The sequence below is a fragment of the Chrysemys picta genome, chromosome 7, assembly GCF_011386835.1.
Source record: "Chrysemys picta bellii isolate R12L10 chromosome 7, ASM1138683v2, whole genome shotgun sequence".
NCBI lineage: Eukaryota > Metazoa > Chordata > Testudines > Emydidae > Chrysemys > Chrysemys picta.
Window position 1 is genome coordinate 126,901,442 of NC_088797.1, and position 19,204 is coordinate 126,920,645.

Consider the following 19,204-nt stretch of genomic DNA (forward strand, 5'->3'; position numbering starts at 1 on the left):
AATACTTAGCTGTCTGGGTGCTGGTAAATACCTTATAAAAACGGATTGGCCATTTATTAAAACATTGTTGTAATGGAACGCGGATTGATTTTTCCCAGACACTCCAGAGGACATCGTTTTACTGAACTACTTGTGTGAGCCTATGTATGGTCCTCCCAAAGCCTGTAGAAGTAGAAATGCAGAACTAGTGCTATTTAAATTTGGATTAAAAGGATCTCACTTGTTGATTTCAAAGTGTTCTGAAGGGTCAACAGCATCCAACATCCCCCTCCCACGAAGAATGTTAGTGTGGTTAAATGCTTCTCAGAACAGCCAGCATCCACCTCCCCCCCAAAAAGGACAATCACATGGAAAGCAGCAGAAGAGAGTTTACCATTAGGGTGCCCAAAACACCTAGCAAGATGGAAGAGGTGTATTCCCCCTGCATCCACCCCTGACAGCTTTACAAACTAAACACATTGCTTATTTACATTCACTTCTCTATTTTTATTCTATTTCTTGCATGGTCTTCAAATACAGTTTTACAGCTCATTTTTCTGCTACAGATACTGTTGATCTAAAAACAGATTAATGAAAGTGGCATTCCAACCTTAATGAAAATTCATAACCATGAAAGATATGTCAACTTATCACTTTACAATCCTAGAGTGATGGTATTGGCCTGGACATTCCATCCGTTTGTACAACTAACTTCTGTAACAATAAAATTTATAGGAAGAGATTGTGGCAACTCCTTAAAGCCAAGATATAAGGCCACAAGCATCCTATCCTGTAATGCTATGAATCCAGATCAAGTAGTAAGTTGACTCTGGTATCCATAAAAAAACAAAAACAAAAACACACAACTCTTCCACCTGCTAAAACCAAGGGATCAGCTACTTACTCAAAGCTGTATTAAAACTAGTGACATTCAGCTCTGATTTACATGAGATCCCATAGCATGACCCTATACCTCTCTCTGTCAATGAAATGAACTTGTTTAAACTTAAATACTTCGCTACTAAATTAAAAAATTATTCACATTCTGAAAAAGAAAAATATCCTATGTGACTGCACCGGAAGGCCAAACGTTAGCTTCTCCTTACAGATTGCAGACATTACTGCAGCCTAATGCCATTTGTTATAGCTCGTAAAACTTCTTCAAAGCTACACAGATGGGAGCTTAAATAAGGACCTGAATGTCTTTTGTTTGCCACCAAAACCAAGAGGGACATTTAAAAAGAAGGAAGTTAAACACAGTTGATGGTAGCAGGTGAAATTAGTAAGGTAATGTAATGTAATGTAAAGTGTATATTATTGGCCAATTACATCTCTGGAACACAGGGCTTCTACAGAAAAATCAATAACCCCCACAAATGGTGTGACTACCTCACTACCAGATCCCCTAACCATGCTGGCTCCATCACATTAGTCAAATACATCAGATCTGGGTAAAAACATTAAACTCTCAGAATATCTGCAGTTACATTAATTAGGTAACCATTTAAATAATTTGTAAAAATGTGCTTATTGTGATGTTTCTTCTACAAAAATTCTTTGATACAAACATGCAGGATTTGAAGACCCTGATTTAGGCAAACCAGTATGAACAGTCTTTGAAGCAGGAGACTGATCCAAGGACAAATCCTGACCATGGACCAGTTCCCTCTCACTTCCTCCATCCACCTCCTCTTTGAGACTGCCACCAAAATTAACAGGTTCAGCAGGCCTCCCACTGAATTGCTGGTTCAGTTCCAGGAGAATGATGATAGCACCAGGCCGTGGCAGCCTTGCAACAGAACTGCCTGTCCTCTGAAGGAATGATCCTTCTGGATCAGCACCTCTTACCCAACATGGTCAGTTTCTAGCCCTGGGTAGGAGGCACAGTAGAAAAAGCCAACGCCGAGGACAGAGTCATTCTCCATTGTGGTTTGACGTTAGTCAAAAGTGCCATCTTGGACCAATACCATTTCACTTTTCAGAAGAAAAAAATTACAAAACCAGCAAACACAAAGAAGTTATTAAGCATACAGCTAGTTTATATACACTGACATTTACAAGTCTGTCATTAGTGACTTTTGCCACAGACAACTGCACATTTGTCCCTACAAAGCACAAAGCCTGAACCAATGGTCATTAGCAGTGACAACTGGTCACTGCCTTATAAACAAGCATAAAGATAGCCAAAAACAGAACCGTCAATACCGGTCTTTAAATTGCTGACTGACACGTAATCCTTCCCATCTCTGTAACATGAAGTACCCCAATTACACCCCTCCCTCCTCACATCCTGCTGTATGACACAGGGAAAAAGAAAATCAGATCTTAACAGTTACTTCAGAAAAAGAACACCATTCTGCTAACTGCATATTTGGATGCAAAGAACTGCTACCAACCACATCACTGGGCAGGAAGGGGGGGCTCCTCCCAGAGGATACAGCCCACGCAAGATTCCTTGGCACTTCACGCAAGACCAGGAAAGGACGACAACAAGGTTTCTCTTTTTCAGAGCTGGGTTTTCAGCAGCACTCTCTTCATCCAACAAGTTAACGTTTGAAATGTGTGATGGGTGGATTTTCACATAGCCCCTTCTAGCAAGTTGGCTGACTGCTGTGTTTGTGCAGTTAGACCATATGAAGATCCCCACCACCACCCGCCCAGCTGTTAAGGGACTACAGTATTCGAACAGTTCATTGTCAAGGACTTCACAGGCTCCTTCCAAGGATAACAACATCCTTTGGAAATCCCTCCATTTTAGCTATTTCAAAACAACCCAGCTTGCTGTAAAATTCCAGGATTCTTTTATCATCTGGTCTCACTTCACAAAAAGCCCCACGGGAGCCTGAAGAAAAAAAAAAGGGGGGGGGGGAGGAGGAGATGAGAAGAGTTATTGTAACAAAACCCCCAAACTCTGCAAACATCGTTAGATTCTTTTCCATCTATTTTAACATTTAAAACCGATCATATCACTGAACTAGTGCCATACCTGGTATACCTACTGCCAGAAACGGAGGCTAGATTTAGGGTAACATAGCTGATACCTTTCCACAAAGATTGTACGTTTCTGTTGCTGGCTTGTAGACTGCAGCCTAGCAGATTGTAGTCAAATTGCCTCTACAGGCCCGCTTCACATGAAAACATCCTGAAGCTCAGGCACCGGCTGAGAGAACAGCACCACAAAAGGGCATGTGAATTGCTCAAGATAACTGCAAGCCTCAGGTATGCAGCGAGGCAAAAGGCCAAGTGCCTCCAGCATTCAAGACGGAAGATCTCAGCATACTATGACACTTCGGAAATGGCTTCAAGGATTTCAGCCCGGGAAATATAAAGATTTGTGTGGCTGCTGTGGACCTCAGTTAGCCAAATTGCTCCCTCAGTTCTTCCCATTTCCTAATTTGCAAAATATTCGCTACAATAATAGTATCTTTTACAGAAGACAGACAGTAGCATTAGAGCTAGAATGTGAAAGCAATTTATAAACAACCTCACGTGCCAATTTAGCAGAAATCAGATCTCCCACACTGACCTGGGAATGCAAAATGCATCAGCACCCCCAATCCTAGAACTCCCAGTTTGCCTAACACCAAGGGGATGAAATGCTGTGGTCATTCTTAAATCACTGTACCTAGAGCACCCCCAACAATTCCAAGTGCAAAAACTCACCATTAGCTTTCAGAGAGGACAGCAGGCAGGCCATCATGCTTTTGGCCACACTTGGGTCAGTCACTTTTTTGTGGATGTCTAGCTTTATCAGCGACGGGAAATTGGCGAGGAATGTCTCTGGCAATACTTCCTGCTCTTCATGGAAACTCAACATTATTTTCTAAAGAGGACAGAAAGGAACAGTCTTTTCAGCATGATCAGTTTTGCTGATGTGGGCTGTTTTGCTCAGGGTTGTATGCCTCTAAGAGCATCACACACAAATCAGCAGAGACCAGGCACTTCAGATATACCAGCAAAACAAGCCTTGTAAGGAATTGCATGAAATTACCATTCACTGAATCCTGTAATTAGTGCTAGTTAGCCTTTTACCTCTTGACACAGGAAAATAAGTCAGCTGTTTAAAATAAAAGCAAGTTCTCTTTTCAGGAGTCTGATTCCCAGTCAGTTAGAAATGCAACCAGGGTAGCAAAGATTTGAATTCTAACAGAGGGATAAAATGGTCAGGCAAGTGCCTGAGGCTGTATTAATGTTGGAAAGACAAAAATAACTGAGTAACCAAACATCGTAGAAAGTTACACTGCTCAGCTGATATGCTCCATAAAGGAGGAGATTCCATCAGTCCTACCAGGGAGTTGGACAAGAATTTTAGAAGACGACCTCACTTCGGAAGAGGAACTCTGCATTAGTGAAATTTAGGGACTGGGTGCTGGTACAGTGACAGTAGGGGAGAGATCTACTGGTAGAGATCATTTGAAGTCCCTCGCTCTTAGGTGCACTCAGAACCGTTATTTATACCACACTAAAGTGTGGCAGTGGTGGCATAGTAGGAATGCAACTCAGGTTAAGTGTTACCATAATATGTAATCTACTGAACAAAACAAAGCCCAATAAGGATTTGTTTTCTCATACGGGGGAACAATACCCACTTGCAAGGGGGAAAAACGTAACCAGCATTTAGAGCAACGACTGCAGCGTAATGGGTAATCAAAATGGGCTGTCCTGCCCAGCAGTTTGCAGCCAAATCCACTGAAGGGAAGTTATCAAGCTGCTTGCTACTATTCTAAAGTTACAATTCTTCCCCAGTACGTTGACATGCCATCAGACGTATGCAAGCAGGACAGGCTTCTAATTCTGACTACTGATGAGGGAGTTTCTATCCAGCCTGGACACAGACATCAATCAAAATCAGAAAGAGTGTAGAGTCCATTCACCGCCTGTTCAGTGCAGGACTGTTCCCCAAAGAAGATTTCTATTGATTTTTTGCAGCAAGTCAGTTACAAAACGAGGCAGCACAGTGATAATAGTAACAAATGCAAGATCAATTCTTTATGAACTTGAAACTAGACCACATCAGCTGGCAGGTTCAAGAGCTGGACTAATGGATGCATGTACTTATTGGAGCCACCTGTTCTGACACCATAGCAGAGTTCTTAGATGTGGACGTATCTGACAGATGGAAGAGTTAAAAATTGCGTTCCTTCCCTGTTGATTTGCTGCCTGTGCTCCAATGGCAAAGACAGACTGTGGGGCATTCATTCTTTGACACAGACTGGCCAATCAGAACGAAGATTCTCTGCCCCTTTAGTTACTAGTGACCTGCACTCTCAGGGAAAGATTCCATAAGCGGTCAAAGGACTAAATTTGTCCACTACCTAACTCTCCAGTTCTGGAAAGGTCTTAAGTCTCAAGCCAGCCAAACAGTTTCTCTTTGGGAAGACTATTCCTTTTTGACCAAACAAGACAAATTCACAGGTAAGGAACAAAATTTGACTCAAGGCACAGCTTCAGGGCTTCTGTCTAGCAGTCCTTGCAAGTAGACGAGGAAGACACAACAGGAAGGCTACTGATGGATAGGAAATGTGAAACAGGGAGAGCACCACCCTCTTGGAAAGGAACACTCCTTGAGGAATCACTAAGAGTAGAGCACTCTCCACCCAGTGGCAGCACTAGCGGATACATTCTGGATATGCAGTATCATCTGGCAGTCTTGAAAAGTTCACTCACTCAAGCCTGGTGCCACTCTGCCCAGGATGCAGAGGCTTAGCCAGCAAGCCTTGCACTTCAGCTAACACATAAGCCTCTTAGATAGAAGTGCTGACCCATTCACCAAAACAACCCTTCGAGAGGTCTTAAGTCCCTTCCTGCAACTCTGAGTATGAACAAGGCAAATAACTTCCCAAAGGATTAGGATCAGAGCAGGTAAATCCTAAGGCCCTTAAGTCAGCCCAGATCTTTCCTAGTTTTCAGCTGGGAAGGAAGATTTCTGGAAGTGAAATTCTGACATCACCATCAAAGAGAAAGCTGGGCTATCGATGGAGAACTACTGTCTTGGAGGAACACTAGGAAACCCCCTTGGAAAATCATTTTTTTCACTGGATCCCTCAATGTGCTGATGGGGAAAGACAGGACCTCTAGGAAGTTGAGACATCCTTAAATACTTCTTGCAGAAACGGAGAGAAGGCATTCTGGGCTGAAGTTCCCTGCTGTCTACACCAACCGGAGAGACATCCCACACATCTCATTTTAAGCAAAATAGTTTTTTTTTCCTGGAGCACATCATGGCAAAGGCTGCCCTATTCAGTAGTGCCCTATTCACGTCCTTCAGTAGTGTCCTGTCACAGACCAAGAGCTTCAGAGCACCTGGGCTGGGGTGAGTCAGAGGCCTCCAAACAAGCATAACGAGTCTTGTGGATAAGGGAGAAGTGGTGGATGTGGTATACCTAGACTTTAGTAAGGCATTTGATAAGGTCTTGCATGATATTCTTATCGATAAACTAGGCAAATACAATTTAGATGGGGCTACTATAAGGTGGGTGCATAACTGGCTGGATAACTGTATTCAGAGAGTAGTTATTAATGGTTCCCAATCCTGCTGGAAAGGCATAACAAGTGGGGTTCCGCAGGGGTCTGTTTTGGGACCATCTCTGTTCAATATCTTCATCAACTACTTAGATATTGGCATAGAAAGTACGCTTATTAAGTTTGCAGATGATACCAAACTGGGAGGGATTGCAACTGCTTTGGAGGATAGGGTCATAATTCAAAATGATCTAGACAAATTGGAGAAACGGTCTGAGGTAAACAGGATTAAGTTTAACAAAGACAAATGCAAAGTGCTCCACTTAGGAAGGAACAATCAGTTTCACACATACAGAATGGGAAGAGACTGTCTAGGAAGGAGTACGGCAGAAAGGGATCTAGTGGTTATAGTGGACCACAAGCTAAATATGAGTCAACAGTGTGATGCTGTTGCAAAAAAAAGCAAACATGATTCTGGGATGCATTAACAGGTGTGTTGTGAGCAAGACATGAGAAGTCAGTTTTCCGCTCTACTCTGCGCTGGTTAGGCCTCAACTGGAGTATTGTGTCCAGTTCTGGGCACCGCATTTCAAGAATGATGTGGAGAAATTGGAGAGGGTCCAGAGAAGAGCAACAAGAATGATTAAAGGTCTTGAGAACATGACCTATGAAGGAAGGCTGAAAGAATTGGGTTTGTTTAGTTTGGAAAAGAGAAGACTGAGCGGTGACATGATAGCAGTTTTCAGGTATCTAAAAGGGTGTCATAAGGAGGAGGGACAAAACTTGTTCACCTTAGCCTCTAAGGATAGAACAAGAAGCAATGGGCTTAAACTGTAGCAAGGGAAGTTTAGGTTGGACATTAGGAAAAAGTTCCTAACTGTCAGGGTGGTTAAACACTGGAATAAATTGCCTAGGGAGGTTGTGAAATCTCCATCTCTGGAGATATTTAAGAGTAGGTTAGATAAATGTCTAACAGGGATAGTCTAGACAGTATTTGGTCCTGCCATGAGGGCAGGGGACTGGACTCGACCTCTCGAGGTCCCTTCCAGTCCTAGAATCTATGAATAAGCAGCTACAGAGATGCTGGTCTTCTGGACAGGGCCAAGAAAACTGCTAACCAAATTTTTCTCAGCCAGTGTGGTATAACATGGATCAGGAGACTAATGCTTTACTGATCGGTAGAAGCTGAGGGAAGGTGTAAGCATCTAGCGAAAATACATCCTGAGTGAAAGCTTCTGTCTGATTACCTGCTGCCGTACCTGGGTTCCCTTGCGTCCACAGTTATCTAAAAGAGGAGTCTTTAGAGGAGCACTCCCCTGGAGGCACCTGCTGCATGCCAATCAATTCAATCCAATGTTGGATTTCCAGAAACACAAAGGCCCAGAAAGTTCCTGCCCGCCTAAGTAAGATTTGATTCCATTGCTAGGATCTTGCTCCTGCTGCTTCAGTGGTGACGGAGATAAGCCACCAATGCCATATTGTCCATCCTGATCAGAATGTGGCGACCTCTGCACTGATCTTAAGGGCAGAGTCAGTCACCCAGCATGTAGTACTAGGACATTTATTTGAAGGTTCCCTTTGTCTCGGAGACACTCAACAGCATGGTATTATGCCGTGGGCAGTATGTCCTATTCCTCAAGGTTTACTGTAATCTGCAGTCTGTTTGGGAACTTCCTGCAGAAGGGCCCAGTGGTCATGCAATCATATCAGAGAAGACCTGACCCACAGATAACACTGGTCGGTCTACAATTTTTGAGAAGTCATCTGCTTCAGAGATAAAATGTGCTATTTATTATGTATTTTGATGTGCTGAATTCAAACATGACAATTAAAACAACTGATTGGCTACTGTTTCTAAGATATTTAAGTTTTTACATTTTATGTCTATGTATATTGTGTAGATGGTAGAGTTTTAATCATAAATCGTAAACCTAGGTCTTTTCATGTGTTTATGGTTGCTTTACATGATAATATTTCACCTGTCCTGTTTATGTAACACTTTAAAAATCAGCAAAAGGGTTATATAAATAAAATTTATTATGAAACAAAAGGCAAAAAACTATTCTGTACATAGTTTAGTCCTATTCAGTGTCTACTCGGCGCTTCTTGGCTTGTCTCTTGTATTCATTAAATGGAGCATCTCTTGTCACTGTCCAGCAATAGTCTGCAAGCATTGATGGGCTCCATTTGCCCTGATAGCGTTTCTCCATTGTTGCAATGTCCTGGTGAAATCGCTCACCGTGCTCGTCGCTCATTGCTCCGCAGTTCGGTGGAAAAAAATCTAGATGAGAGTGCAAACAAATGCATCTTTAGTGACATGTCGCAACCAAGGCTTTTGTATGCCTTGAGGAGGTTTTCCACCAACAACCTATTGTCTGCCTTGTTGTTTCCGAGAAAATTTATTGCCACTAACTGGAAGGCTTTCCATGCCGTCTTTTCCTTGCCACGCAGTGCATGGTTAAATGCATCATCTCGAAGAAGTTCACGAATCTGAGGACCAACAAAGACACCTTCCTTTATCTTCGCTTCACTTAACCTTGGAAATTTTCCACGGAGGTACTTGAAAGCTGCTTGTGTTTTGTCAATGGCCTTGACAAAGTTCTTCATCAGACCCAGCTTGATGTGTAAGAGTGGTAACAAAATCTTCCTTGATTCAACAAGTGGTGGATGCTGAACACTTTTCCTCCCAGGCTCCAATGACTGTCGGAGTGGCTAATGTTTCTTGATGTAGTGGGAATCTCTTGCACGACTATCCCATTCGCAGAGAAAACAGCAGTACTTTGTGTATCCAGTCTGCAGACCAAGCAAGAGAGCAACAACCTTCAAATCGCCACAAAGCTGCCACTGATGTTGGTCATAGTTTATGCACCTCAAAAGTTGTTTCATGCTGTCATAGGTTTCCTTCATATGGACTGCATGACCAACTGGAATTGATGGCAAAACATTGCCATTATGCAGTAAAACACCTTTAAGACTCGTCTTCGATGAATCAATGAACAGTCTCCACACTCATCTGGATCGTGAACGATGTTGAGGGCTGCCATCACACCATCGATGTTGTTGCAGGCTACAAGATTACCTTCCATGAAGAAGAATGGGACAAGATCCTTTTGACCGTCACGGAACATGGAAACCCTAACATCACCTGCTAGGAGATTCCACTGCTGTACTCTGGAGCCCAACAGCTCTGCCTTACTCTTGGGGAGTTCCAAATCCCTGACAAGGTCATTCAGTTCACCTTGTGTTATGAGGTGTGGTTCAGAGGAGGAGGATGGGAAAAAATGTGGGTCCTGTGACATTGATGGTTCAGGACCAGAAGTTTCATCCTCTTCCTCAAGTGAGAGTGATTCTGGTGCATCAGGAACCGGCAGCCCTTCTCCGTGGGGTACTGGGCGTATAGCTGATGGAATGTTTGGATAATGCACAGTCCACTTTTTCTTCTTTGACACACCTTTCCCAACTGGAGGCACCATGCAGAAGTAACAATTGCTGGTATGATCTGTTGGCTCTCTCCAAATCATTGGCACTGCAAAAGGCATAGATTTCCTTTTCCTGTTCAACCACTGGCGAAGATTTGTTGCACAAGTGTTGCAGCATATGTGTGGGGCCCACCTCTTGTCCTGATCTCCAATTTTGCAGCCAAAATAAAGGTGATAGGCTTTCTTAACCATAGTGGTTATACTGCGCTTTTGTGATGCAAAAGTCACTTCACCACAAACATAGCAGAAGTTATCTGCACTGTTCACACAAGTACGAGGCATCTCTGCTCACTTTGGCTAAACAGAAATGTGTCCCTTTGGAAAATCAAACACTGACAAATAAGAGAGCACGACACTGTATGATTTCTAGGGCGGATATAGGGCAATTTGTTCAGCAGAGTGATGTAAGCTTCGTTATGATTGCATCATCCATGACTTCTAGGAATAACATGAGGCAATTCATATCATGTATGACGCAATACCAGCTTCAAATTGCATCATTCATTGTTTTGCCTAAAAAGCAAGTACTGTCCAAACCCAGTTACAGATTTATTCATAGATCCAGTCAAAGATGTATTTTAGTCATTTCTGGTTTAAATTGAGATCCCTTCCCTTTATAACTCACTTATCCTCCGCCATTCCCAAGTCAAGGGTCGTATATACTGACCCAATAGCATATCTTGAAAACTAGAGCCAATCAGTTTTAAGCATCATTTTTGTTCTCAGTGACCCAGAATTAGTAAAGTTTGACTACATTTATTTCAGAAGCATTTTGGCTGGAGAGCCGTGGAATGGGGACACAGCCCAAGTCATCTTTGCTGATCCTCAGAGTAGCAATCACCAGCTGTTGCAGTTCCCAGCAGTCCCGTGTCCATGAAATCAGGTCATAACAGGACACTGTGCAGTCCAGGAGGGAGAGGAGCATCCTCAAAGGAGACATAGGGCAGAAGTTGAAACAAGAGGACAGGGCCTGATACCTGAAATGTAATCAGCTTCCCCTTTCCCTGGTCACTGTATTCGAAGATCTTTCCTTGACACTAGTGCAAGTGAGCTAGCTTTCCAAACAAGGAACAACAGAAAGAGAAGCATCATGACTATAGCCATGGCTTGGAGTATGTCAGCAACAAAAGCCTGGGAGTAATGACAGCAGTAGGGATTGTGCAGGGTGATATGCAAAAGTCACTGATGGATCTAAATAGAGGGGAAGTCTAAATGTGTCCCTCAAGTCTAGAGATAACAGAGTCCCTATGACGTCTACCAAGCTACCAAAATGGTATGCAAGGTCTCCATTCAGAATTGTTGCTACTTCAAACTGGTTGAACCACTTCAGGCTTAGAATGAACCTTTTTCTCCTTGGTCTTTTCTTTACCACAGCTAACTCAAGTACGCTCCGGAACCAGATGGTCAAGGGATAGATATTAAAAACATGGGGCAGTTAAATTAGGTGGGCAAAGATAGGTGTGCCCTCTTTTTCAAATTAAAACGGTTTAGAAGGGAGAAATGAACAACAGTTTGATGAGTGAGAGGAACAAGGAAACTGCAGCAGCTCATGTTCAGAGAGGACCATTTATCCACTGTGCTCAGTGATCACTGGTCCTGGGAAAAGAAGATTCTACCTCTCAGACTGCAATCTGGAAGGAAAATCCCAAAATAGGCAAAGTGCAGTAAGACTGGGTGGATCTGGGTTTGTCTCCTTGTTTACAAGAGGATCCATTACCTGCATAAAGTTTGGTCTTAAGGAGGTATTGGACGTGGGAAATGCATAACTGAAAAGGTCTCCAAGAAGACTGAGCACTTTGGGTCAAACTGTCTGAGAAGCTATGAATGGAAGAAACACTCTTCTGATGTCGGCCAACGTGGAATCCAAGAGATCACTAAAAAGGTGGGAATCTGTAAAGGGAAACCAACCCATTCTGTCCCATAAAGCAGCACTTCCTTTCCTGATCCTCAAAGGCAGTTGCCTCTGTATGGCTCCTGGAGGTGTTTCACTGTCCTGTGAGCTGTTACTGGAAGACCAAGTGCAGCACACCATGCAACTGTGAGTGGGGTGGTCTCACCAACTGAAGAATTTTCTATCTGAAGTTGGTCCATTGGTAGAGAGAGCAAGACACCAAATTTGGTTTTAATCTTCTGGAAATGCAAAACCTGTCCTCTACTGCAGTGTATTTTCCAGTAGTGCTTTGCTCCATCTAGTTTTAAATGGATCAAATGCTCAAGGTTGAAACTTAATACATCACAACAGCAGAGATTATAGACTCCAGAACAGTCAAGACGAAGTCTCCACTCTGCAGAATGAGTGCATAAACTGGAGCACCAACCTCCCAGACACAGTCTACCCTCAAGAATAGGAGAGGAAATAATCAAGACAGCTGCTAATCAAACCCATTCGACAGAGTATATAGCTGTTTAGAAATGAAACTCCTCACAGCAAACAATATTCTCTATTTTGTAGGCAAGGTCAATTGGATCGGGTTTGCAGATGGCATTTTTGTATTGCAGATCTGCGTCAGAAGAGGACATGCATGTTCCCCTCCCATTTCCAGCCAGCTTTACTGAGGGAGCTTGAGCACTGGACTGTTTGTTGGTTCAGCCAGGGTATGCCAGAGACTGCACTAATCTTGGCAGAAGACTATTCCTTTAGACCATCTGGCAACCTTTGATACCAACCGTAAGGTTCTGATGACTCAGAAGACCCGAGAGTAGACAAGAATCGTTCAAGTGGTTCAATTTTCCACAGACAAATGACAGAAGGTGAAGCTGGTAACTGCATACCTGCTTTGAAGGCTTTCATGTAGGGTTCCATTGACACCTCTACTATTTAACATGAGTCTCTAGCAGCTTGGGGACATAATGAGATGATTTGAACGACAATGCTATGATTATGTGGATGATTGAAAAACAAAAAGCTGCCTGTCAGGCATCAAGGGTGTTTCCTTGATGCTTTTCTAGTACCTCTAACCACAATAGAAAGTTACAGTTAGCACACACTCAATCCAAACAAGATTAAGGTAATGCTAGTAGAGGCAACAGGAAGGCTACTAGTTGGCACAGTGTTGTCTGCCTCTCTTGAAGGGTTTTGTCTGCACTTCATTTAAATTGCTTTTGGATTCCCAGGCTGGCTCTTGATTTCCAAGTGTAGCTGATGATCAATGTCTTATCTGCATCTGGTAAAGATACCAGATCTCTCCAGTGGGGATCTTGATAGGGTCCATCTGCATAGCTGCATTCTGACCAGCTGCATAGCTGTACGACACAAGTATTATACCAGTTCTCGGAAGCATGTGCTCATTTTCTATTCTTTTCCAAGACCAATTCAAGGATGTGCCTAGGACCTAAGCCATACCAAACAAGAGGCCCTCCCCCACCCTACATGCTGCTGTCACAACTGATGTGCATTAACAACTCTTAGATTTGAATGTCAGAACTGGAGGCAGGGCAGTCTCAGCGAAGGACCCTTCTCTCTAGAACTTTGTTTCAACTCCTGGGTCTGAAAAAGCAAGGGTGTTCAGAGGCACTCATGTGACAGGCTGTTTTGGGAGGGTGGGTGAGGGGGAAGAGAGAAGAAATCCTTTTTTAGTTTGACTGGTTACATCTTAATTTTTCTTTGAATGGTGATGTTTCCTGAGCTGGAACTGTACCTTTTCTGCTTGGAAAGCTCCTAGCACACCATAAGCACCAAAAGATACCATTCTAATTATGTTAATTATTGTACATGCACATAGTGCCGTCATCATGGCTACACTATCAATTACAACTCACATTCATATATGATTCTGTAGTGAAGAAAAAATTTTAGTTTACTTGTAAAATGCCCAGATACCATGGTGATAGGCATGGTATAAATGTTTACACAGATAGACGCGTGCTATTCTAATGATGTTATCTACTTGCCTTATGAGCTTTCTCAAATACCTGCTTTAAAAAACAGGATTGTAACGTTTAGCACAGTTCCATCTCATGGGATTACTAACCTCTGCTTCAGACAGTTCTTTATCACCATTTGGCTTACTGTACTTTTCCTGCATAAAAGGGATCCAAGAAATTTTGCATTTTTTAATGAAGGGCGTTACATCGACAGTGCCCAAAGCATAGCCACATATGCCATCCTCATCTTCAAGGACAAAGCAGTAATCCAGACTGAGGGAAAGCAGGCCTCCCACTAACCTGCAGAGAGGAGAGAAGTATCAGGTTGAGTTCACCACACAAACAAAGGTATTGTCACTGTAGGTTAATAGTCAGGATACTGTACCCAAGGAACGAGAGTCACACAAGGGTGGGAGATGAAGGCATTGATCTACTCAGTCACTTAGGACCAAATTTTCCATACTGCATGTAATCACTACCACTGTGCACAACACTGCACAAATTGCGAGTGCAGCTATGAAGATGTGGAGAATCAAATAGGAAATATTCAGGCCACGGCTCAGCAGCAAAGAGAAAGGGGACTAAGACCCAGCTGCCATTCCATTGCAATGGACAGGCTTCCTCCTGCCCGGGCCTCAGTCAGCCCACCCTGCCCGTAGCCATGGAGCTGAGAGAACAAGAATAGAATCTTCTAGTGACATGCCCTGCCAGCCGTCCACAACGTAGTTCTCCTCTCTTTCAACCCCCTCCAATAGGTCCTGCAGACATGTCCATGCTGCTCTCCACCATTATTCTACCTTCTTTTTTATCCCATTTATACTCATCTCTTCCTGTCCCCCACGATAGAGCTGCCCCATTAGAGAACTTCAATACATCAAAACATTAACAAGATGGGAAGTTTCAGAGTAACAGCCGTGTTAGTCTGTATCCGCAAAAAGAAGAACAGGAGTACTTGTGGCACCTTAGAGACTAACAAATTTATTAGAGCATAAGCTTTCGTGGACTACAGCCCACTTCTTGAGAACTCAAATAGCTCATGCTCAAGAAGTTAAATAAAAGCTCAGTCTTCCCTTCCGCTTTCATCTCACTTGTCATTTTTTCATCTAGTATTTAGGCCGTAGTGTGCAGAGTACATCTTGTCTTCATCTGTGATGCACCTCACATTTTTATAATACACATTTATGTACCTTCAAAAGATAGATGATGGCTAGTAAAATGTTTTACAAGACAAACTCAGGGATTTAAACACAATATAAAACGAGACTCTGAAAGGAAGCTAAAGCAAAAAGGCCAAGAGATAACTAAAACCACATTTACATTAAAGAAAACTTCCACCAGTGCTATCACTAGATCTGAACCGGTGGAAGCCCTAGTGTAGAAGGTCCAGCAGCAACAGCTAGAAGGGTTTCCCACGACTTTAAAGCAGCTGAAAGTAGATCTAACCAAAAACTGATAAAAGGGTCAGTTTGCAGGAACCTTGTTTATACTTGAATTCTCACTGGTGCTACCACCAGTTCAGCTAAACCACTGGTGAGAATGTCTACATCAGGGAAACGTACGGAGACAAGAATTGGAAGTAAAACCTTCAATAAAACAGGTATTTGAGCATAAATGGAGTAACAACTACTGTCTTGGAAGTCTGACTGCCATTCAATTGTACCTTTCAGAGGTTGAAGTGGAAAAGGAGTGGTAGTCTACTCCGGAGTGTAGTTTTGTCTCTTCTCTCATCTTTTTACACTTTTCCTTTTATCCCTTCTATTTTCCTTTCCATTCAATTTTATGCCCTACCACAACCTTCTAAGACCTGGTCCATGACATCTCTGCTTTCTCCGACAAATCACTTCTGAACACAAGCTTCTTCCATGAGACCCAAACATCCTAACTCAGCCCCCCCATCTCTGAAAACTAAAGCTGTTGAATAGAAAAAACAAGTGAACAAAAAACCCTTCTATTACCACTCTGCTATTTTGTTTGTTTCACCATTTCTGCAATTATCTATGCTTTACACAGAAAACTCTTCAATGCAGAGACTCAAAGCACCCAGCACACTGCTGATGCTACACACGTATCAACACACCAAAATTACAATGGCTGCAGACATACATGCCAATTTTAAAAGTAAGGATGTTCTACATACTTGTCTCCAATTAAGTCTGGCTGACTATGGAAAGGTTGATCAGCTCCATCATCATACATCTCTCTGCAAATCTTATACACCGATGCCTAAAAACAGACACAGAATGATTATTTTTCTAGTTCCAAAACACCCTTTTATTTAAAATAAACACACTGATTAGCAAATTTGCCTTAGAGAGCTCATTAATGTAGTCTCCACTGTGGAACAAGTTTTGATATGCAGTTTGGTTGTATGGATCCATGTAAAGCATATTTTATCTATTAAAGACTCTTCAAAGATCTTTCTTGCAACTAGTTAAAACTCTGCCTCAAAAAACCTCACACCCACAATGCTGAGGGTCACGTCAACATCTGTCACAACCATGAAGAGCATTAAACATGCTCATTAATTACTAAAAGTGCTCTCTGGGTATATTTAACAGGCTGTAATGTTAAATAGCTACAGGGATGTTTTATATTCAACCAAAATAAGGTACTTCTGAAGGGCTAGTTATGCCCTGACAGATGCCCTTCAGCAGCAGAATTTTTCCATTTGAAAACCTAGCCTATTTATAGATCAGACATTTTAAATGGAGTTTACAAGGTTTTGCTTTGAATACAAGTTGACTAAATGATGCGTCTTCACCCTTCTCATTAATCAGATTCTCCCTCTCCGAAACTTGTATTCTTTGTGACAGCATGTCTTAGGTATGGTCTATGCAAAAAAGTTATCAGTTTTACTAAAGGTATAATTTTAGGTTGGGATTTTCAAATCTGACTAAGGGACTTAGGAGGAACGAGTCCCATTGAAAGTCAACGGGGCCGGTGCTCCTAAGTCACTTAGATGATTAAATTCCACCCCTAAAGATTCAATTAAACGTGTGCAAAGCCCTGTGTGTTCCTTCTTTTTTCAATTAGAACCTGGCTTCTCAGTTTAGCTTGTATCGGTCAATACACAAATGTAAATCAAACCAATGTAAACACTTAAACAGATACATGTCCACACAATGATTTGCACTGGTTTAACTATACCAATTAAATCACACCTTTAGTTAAGGCAGTGTAATTTTGTTTAGACAAGGCCTTAGATTATATTGCTGTTCACGGGCACAGGGCAACATCTTTATTGGAAAGACAGTAAAGCAGTGTAAATTTACAGCATAAGACTTATTTGAGAATGACAGTCTCAAATCCCATTTAGAAACCACTCCTGGGGGGATGGAGGGGAGAGAAACAACCTGAAGGGAAGTTAAGCACGTTAAGAAAATCCAAGTGCTTACTTTGTAAGTCCACAAAACAGGAAGAGCAGCTAACCAGAGGTGATGAACTCCTCAAGTAATTCGGTTATGCAGAAGCTGAACATTCAGTGGCACTTACCAGACTGACCCTCAAGTGGGGGGGTGGGGGGAAGAGAGAGAGAGAGGGAGGGAGGGTGTGCGCACGCGCACACAGTTGCTAAAAAGATTAACTTACAGCACATTATATTACATACACTGCCAAAGAAATCCTGCAATAGGTTACTACTTAGTTTTCATTTTAGAGAGGGAGAATGGGCTAATGGCTAGAAAAGGTGACTAGTGTCTGGATTTATGAATTGTGGACTTGGCTCCGAGAGTGACTTGTGTGACACTTTGGGAGAATCATTTCACCTTAGTTCCCCCCAATCTGTAAAACAAGGACACTTGCATCTCACAGGAGGATTAGGAGGCTTACTAGTACATGAACTGCTTTTAGAAATCGATATGTAAAAGCAGCATAGCAGCATATTATTAACCAAGGGAATATAGCAGGTTGGGGTAGCATAATACCCAGTGGAATCAGTGCTCAATAGTAATGTTCCTTAATATCAGGGGCATATAGTTACCTCATCTTTTGGAAAGTAGGGTCTGATAGTGTAAACCTTGGAAGTTGGAGTCAACGGAGGTGGCTGAAAAAAGAGGTCATTTGCCCCATCAATAGGCAGCAAACGCTGTGAAAACAAAAGACTTAATCTGAGTGTTTGAAAGGCAAGAGACACATCGCACTCTGGCATGTGCACTGCAGACTCCCAAATTAACATTTGCTACTGCAGGCACCCCAGAAGGTGGGGTTGGTATTGCTTTACAAATACAAAGACCTTATTATCTGAATAGGAATTATCCAATTGGTGTTTTAAAATATGCAATTGTAACAGCACATTAATGGTGTTTATGTTAAGCTCATCTCTGCTTTAACATACTTATACCAATCATATCTACACTATCTCTGGGTAAGAACATAGCATGTCAGGAGGAAAGGTTTGGTCTGAAGAGGGTTAACTGGCCAGAGGAGACACTTTATCCCAAAAGCAATGCGCTGATTCTATTCGCTGCGCGCAGAGCACCTGTGAGGGGGAAAAAGTACAGCACTTGAAAAATCCATGAACAAATCCGAACATGGTGTAACAGAGGTTTAAGAACATTCTCCAATTGAAAGCTTCCCAGTAAAATGAGTTACAACTTTGTTTAGAGAAGAATCAAAACATGTGTCAGTGACACGCTCTTGCTCATGGAATTCCCATTGGCAGACAAGCATGCGCGCATTGTGCAATTGCGGGCGCAGATAAAAACGCTGTGCGACCTGCAAAGAAACAATGTGAAATGTACAACTAAAGCCGCTGCGCTTCGCGGGCGCATGGGACACGCAGCATCTCCTTGAGAAATTACTGTGGAAAGGGGAGGAAAATTATTTTAAAACAAAGCTGTAAGGCTAATTGGACTTTGGACCAGAAAGCCTTCGGCAGACCAATCCTTCCAGACTTCGGTTGTGCAACAAAAGGTTTCTCATAAAACAAAGAAAATGTCATTCAGTTGTGAAGTCATATTGATACCTGGAACTCTCCTGCTAGACCACCTCTAAAGGCCCAGGGTTCTTGGTCTCCACTTAAGAACTGTGCTGAAGATTGACTACGACACCCTGTTGAGATCAGATCCAAGCGGAGAACGTTACGAGAAGGGGGATTTCCTGGGGGGTCTAACATGTCCAAAAAGCTAACATACACTTTGTGGAAAAAGCTCTCTAACTGAGCTATAATCCAGGACTTTGGGGGAGGCTGTAATAATGTTGTACAATTTGTAAAGATTCTAAGTGCTCATGCCCTTAATGGATAAATAAATTGCAATATCTATGTTACTGTTTTCAGATAATGGGCTAAAGAGCAGACAATTAAGTATTTAAAAAGCCAATAGCACACCTCATCCCACACTGGGAGGCATGAGATCTGTGCAAGGATATAAGCTTCCCAGACCTGTTTGTACATTCTTTTGCCTGTACATTTATGGCAGAAG

At 42.4% G+C, this 19,204-nt stretch overlaps 1 protein-coding gene across 2 annotated transcripts in view; it reads right to left on the minus strand.

Annotated features, from left to right (window-relative positions):
• Positions 1–465: 465 nt before the first annotated feature.
• Positions 466–19,204, minus strand: part of OGA (O-GlcNAcase) — a 43,131-nt gene continuing 24,392 nt past the window's right edge. For both annotated transcript variants that reach the window (XM_024100493.3, XM_005289391.4), the window contains exons 11-16: positions 18,748–18,833; positions 17,764–17,868; positions 15,922–16,007; positions 13,892–14,084; positions 3,643–3,802; positions 466–2,821 (exon numbers count right to left, since the gene is read on the minus strand). In XM_024100493.3, coding sequence (XP_023956261.1) covers positions 2,685–2,821; positions 3,643–3,802; positions 13,892–14,084; positions 15,922–16,007; positions 17,764–17,868; positions 18,748–18,833 — 767 coding nt within the window. In that variant the 3' untranslated portion in view covers positions 466–2,684. The remainder of the gene's footprint in view (positions 2,822–3,642; positions 3,803–13,891; positions 14,085–15,921; positions 16,008–17,763; positions 17,869–18,747; positions 18,834–19,204) is intronic.